This window comes from Bos mutus, chromosome 18 (assembly GCF_027580195.1).
Source record: "Bos mutus isolate GX-2022 chromosome 18, NWIPB_WYAK_1.1, whole genome shotgun sequence".
Taxonomy (NCBI): domain Eukaryota; kingdom Metazoa; phylum Chordata; class Mammalia; order Artiodactyla; family Bovidae; genus Bos; species Bos mutus.
Window position 1 is genome coordinate 16482170 of NC_091634.1, and position 4383 is coordinate 16486552.

The 4383-nt window shown below is 46.5% G+C and overlaps 1 protein-coding gene across 1 annotated transcript; it reads left to right on the forward strand.

The window, feature by feature from the left end:
- Positions 1 to 557, forward strand: PMIS2 (PMIS2 transmembrane protein). Its single transcript, XM_014482359.2, has 2 exons — positions 1 to 216; positions 429 to 557. The coding sequence occupies exons 1-2, from the start codon at positions 1 to 3 to the stop codon at positions 555 to 557; spliced, it is 345 nt and encodes a 114-aa protein (XP_014337845.1).
- The last annotated feature ends 3826 nt before the right edge of the window (positions 558 to 4383 follow it).

Below are 4383 nucleotides of genomic sequence, written 5' to 3' on the forward strand. Positions count from 1 at the left end.
ATGACCCCTATACCCGCCGACGCCGGCGCGCCGCCCCCCGCCCCAGGCCAGCCACCCGCGGCTCCAGGGGAACCGGGTGCAGAGGCTCAGCCACCAGTGATTACACAGACGAAAGAAGAATTGTTATTTTATGCCCCGGATTACCTGTGTTTGACCATCGTGGCCGTAATTTTATTCCCTCCCCTGGGAATAACTGCACTCGTATTCAGCGTAAAGGTAAACCAGTGCCTAAACCTGGGCCCATCCTGTCCTCTACCTGCCCCCTTTACTGTCCTCTACGTGCCCCCTTGCTGTCCCCATTGCATCTGCTCCTGTCCTGGGATATGGGTAGGGGTTTCCCCTCCTGACCGGAGAGGTGTCTAGCCATTACCCAGGGGTGTGACTAGGCTCGACTCAGAAACCCAAATCTAAAGCTCCCATTCCTACAGACCAGACAGGCCAACAAGAAAAGCCAATGGGAAGAAGCTTATATCAACTCGGGCCGAACTGGTTGGCTGGATGTATTCGCCATACTCATCGGTTTAGGCATCATTTATTTCTTAGTTCTATTTGTCTGAAGTCCAGGCCCAATAGCTGACGGGTTCACCCACCCCAACAGGACGGGCTCACCAAGACACTAACCAGCCAGATCAGCCACCATGCAAGAAAACAACAGCTGGATATCCCCTAGCCAGAAAACCTACCAGCCAAGGAGCTCAACATCCAAGCAACCCTCTAGCCCAGGAAAACACTACTTTATGCTCTTGGCGTCCAGCTCCGTCGTTATCCATCTTGGACATATTCATTTCGATGCTCTAGATGCCTTAAGCGCCTTGATACTGGGCTGCTCTTTCAGGAAAATATTTATTTAAACCAATAAAATCGAAGGGTATGTTCCAGCTTCTCCTGTGTGTACGTGTCTGTGTTTCTCTAGGGCTATGTGTTTCCCAAATCAGGTGAAAATCAGAATGACCTAATGGTGAAGCACAGAGACATAGAAATCTGGCAGATGTAGGTCTACATTCCACTTCTGACACTTTAAAAACTGTATATCCTTCAACAAGATAATTTTCTGGAAACTGATTCCTTTGTAAAATAGATATAATAATTGCCCATGTAGAATGGTATTTAGGAATTTGAATTAATGTTCTCTAGGTTCATTCAAACTGGAATTCCAGGCTTCCAGTGTCTCAGAGAAGGGAGGGAAAATAGAAACCTCCTCCAGCTTTTGAGATTTAAAAGCCAAACTCTTAGGAAAGAAAGACCTCAAGAACTAAATAGTCGAATTGCCAGCAGAGCTGATCAGGACTGCCTCTCCCCTAATCCTGAAATGAAAATGGCTGCCTATTTACGGAATAAGGAAGTAGAGAAAGACTCAGTTCAGTTCAGTCGCTCAGTCGTGTCTCTGCTGCTACTGCTGCTAAGTCGCTTCAGTCGTGTCCTACTCTGTGCGACCCCATAGACTGAAGCCCACCAGGCTCCCCCGTCCCTGGGATTCTCTAGGCAATAACACTGGAGTGGGCCGCCATTTCCTTCTCCAATGTGTGAAAAGGGAAAGTGAAAGTGAAGTCACTCATTCGTGTCCGACTCTTAGCGACCCCATGGACTGCAGTCTACCAGGCTCCTCTGTCCATGGGATTTTCCAGGCAAGAGTACTGGAGTGGGGTGCCATTGCCTTCTCCAGTCGTGTCTCTAGATGCCAGTATATCCATCAGAATGCCCCTAATAACATTCATCTCAGGAAGGGGCAGGGTGTCAAAGACCCTGCTTAATACTTATATTCCCACTGCACATACAAATCCTAGAGAGGCTTTAAGATTTCAAAGAAAATATGCTGTATGGTGTGGAGGTCTAGGAAGAAATGGTCTCTGACAGCCAAGTAGGATATTTCATGTCCCAGCTTGGTGAGGAGGAGGTGGAGGCTTACAGAATGCCAAGTGCCTGAGTGACAGTGACTGTCAGAGGGAAACCAGGGACAACACAATCAGCATCCAGAATGAATGAAAATAGAGATCAAGGATGATCCCATCGACAACACTCAGGGGTTTCTTCTGGGGCCCTAGCTTCACGGACAACCCTAAATGCACAAGAAACCTTAGGCTTAGTGGAATTAAGTTTCCACAGTCAAGGGGAATGGGAATTATCAGTAGAAACAAATTGAAAAGCTAGGGGAAAGACCGCTAACTCTTTCTCCATGCCCATCTCCTTTTCTTCTTGGGAGCATGACTCAGTCACATTTCCTAGGTTCCCCTGCGTGGCCATGAGATTGTCTTTGGTGTCACGGAATGTGATCACAAATGATGTGTGCTACAAATAACCCTGGCCTTAACCCATCTCCCGCACAGGCACTCTGTCTTTTTCTTCCTCCCCTAGCTGATTGGGCAAATGATACCCCTGGTGATTTGAAGGTCACGTGTTATAGAGATGGAAGAGCTCCCATCTGCCTCAGTCCCTGAATCTTAGGGACTACCACTTTAAGATTACCTCCCTGAGATTACTACTGCCCTACCGCCTCCCATGATGGGAGCAGAGAATAAACTACTATGTTGTTCCATGTTATATATGATCCGCCTATTTCCATAACTTAATCCACCCTAACCTGTGTAAATGCAGGAAAATAGAGTTACATTGCTTAGACATCTGGGGTTACGGCTTTAAAATCATACCCAACAAGAGACTCGTCGTGGAAGGTTTATGGAAAATAATGAGTGAAGGAGAGAATGAAAGTGCTAGTCTATGGTTAACCTTGACCTTAGCTGTTACAATGCTGTTGTGCAATACTGCTCCATGTTATGGGTGTGTCTGGGAAAGGAGATTATATCTACTTGTCTGTTGTGTCGGTGGCTCTGGATGACAGCCATCCCTGTCGTTCCCCAGACCAGCCTAAGCTGGGGCTGTCACATTCATCTGCAGAGCCATGTCGAGTCAGGATGGCCTATGTCAGGGTGAACAGCCAAATCCAAAAAAGTCATATTGTGCTATAATACTTGGAAAGCCAACTAGTCTTCTCTGCTTCAGCTCGTAACTCCCCCCAACCTGCATTCCACTCTCAGGCATTCATCTGGTATTTACCAACATGTAATGTGAAAATGAAAGTTGCTCAGTCGTGTCTCTTTGCGACCCCATAGACTATGCAGCTCATGGAATTCTCCAGGCCAGAATACTGAAGTGGGTACCCATTCCCTTCTCCAGGGGATCTTCCCAACCCAGAAATCAAACCCAAGTATCCCGAATTGCAGGCGGATTCTTTACCAGCTAAGCCACCAGGGAACAAACCCCAAATGTCTATTCTATCTTGAGACATCATCAGTTGAATTATTATAATGAAACACACAGATATAATACCTACACATTTTTCTTTCCCCTCTACTTCCTGCAGAACGGGACTACCATTTTTATTCAATTTATAGGGATTATATTTCATTAGGCCTGTGTAAGTATGCTCCATTACTGAGCATGGTGGTTCATGGTGATTAAAAGCGAAAAAAGTGAAAGCGTTAGTCACTCAGTTGTGTCCGACTCTTTGCAACCCCATGGACTGTAGCCCGCCAGGCTCCTCTGTCCATGGAATTCTCCAGACAAGAATACTGGAGTGGGTTGCCATTCCCTTCTCCAGAGGAATCTTCCTGACCCAGGGATTGAACCCACTGTCTGAGCCACCAGGGAAGCCACTTATGGTGATTACATACTCTGAACTAATTTTTAAACTCAACAGCCAAGCAACCCATCTGCCTGGACTCCTTCAGATTTTTTTCTTCTTCTTTCTCCTCTGATTTTTGCTTCTCTTCTCCCTCTTCCTCCTGCTTCTCCTCACCTTCCTCCTCCTTCTTCCTCCGTTGGTTCTGTTTGCTCAGTTATCTATGTGCCCCTTCACGAATTGTTCCCAGACTCTCCAGAACTCTCTAACTGCTTTCAACAGAATTCCCCCATGGCCAAATCGGCCAGGTCATTTTTTATTCTCTTTTTCCTCTGGATCATTAAAACTGTTTCTTTACCTGAGATTTTAAAATTTAATTTTACTTATTTTTGGCCACGCCATGTGGCAGTGCCTTGGCATGCAATATCTCAGCTCCCCATCCAGGGATCGAACCCCCACCCTCTCTTCCCTGCATTGGGAGCTTGGAGTCTTAACTACTGAACTGCCTGGGAAGTCCCATAGAATTTTTTTTTTTGCACAACTTCCACACAAATATATTCTCACAAAAAAGCTCATGTTATGGCTGGTCCTGGTATCACTTTCCCCCTCTTGTAGGTTGCTGTTTAGTTGTTCAGTCATGTGTGACTCTTTGGGACCCTATGGACTGTAGCCTGCCAGGTTCCTCTGTCCATGGGATTTCCCAGGCAAGAATACTGGACTGGGTTGCCATTTCCTTCTCAAGGGGATTTTCCTGACTCAGGGATCCA

Excerpts from the sequence above, each read along its gene's own strand:
- PMIS2 (XM_014482359.2), top strand. The coding sequence starts at position 1 with ATGACCCCTATACCCGCCGACGCCGGCGCGCCGCCCCCCGCCCCAGGC. Across the intron at positions 217-428 it reads CACTCGTATTCAGCGTAAAG|ACCAGACAGGCCAACAAGAA; the intron begins GTAAACCAGTGC and ends CCATTCCTACAG.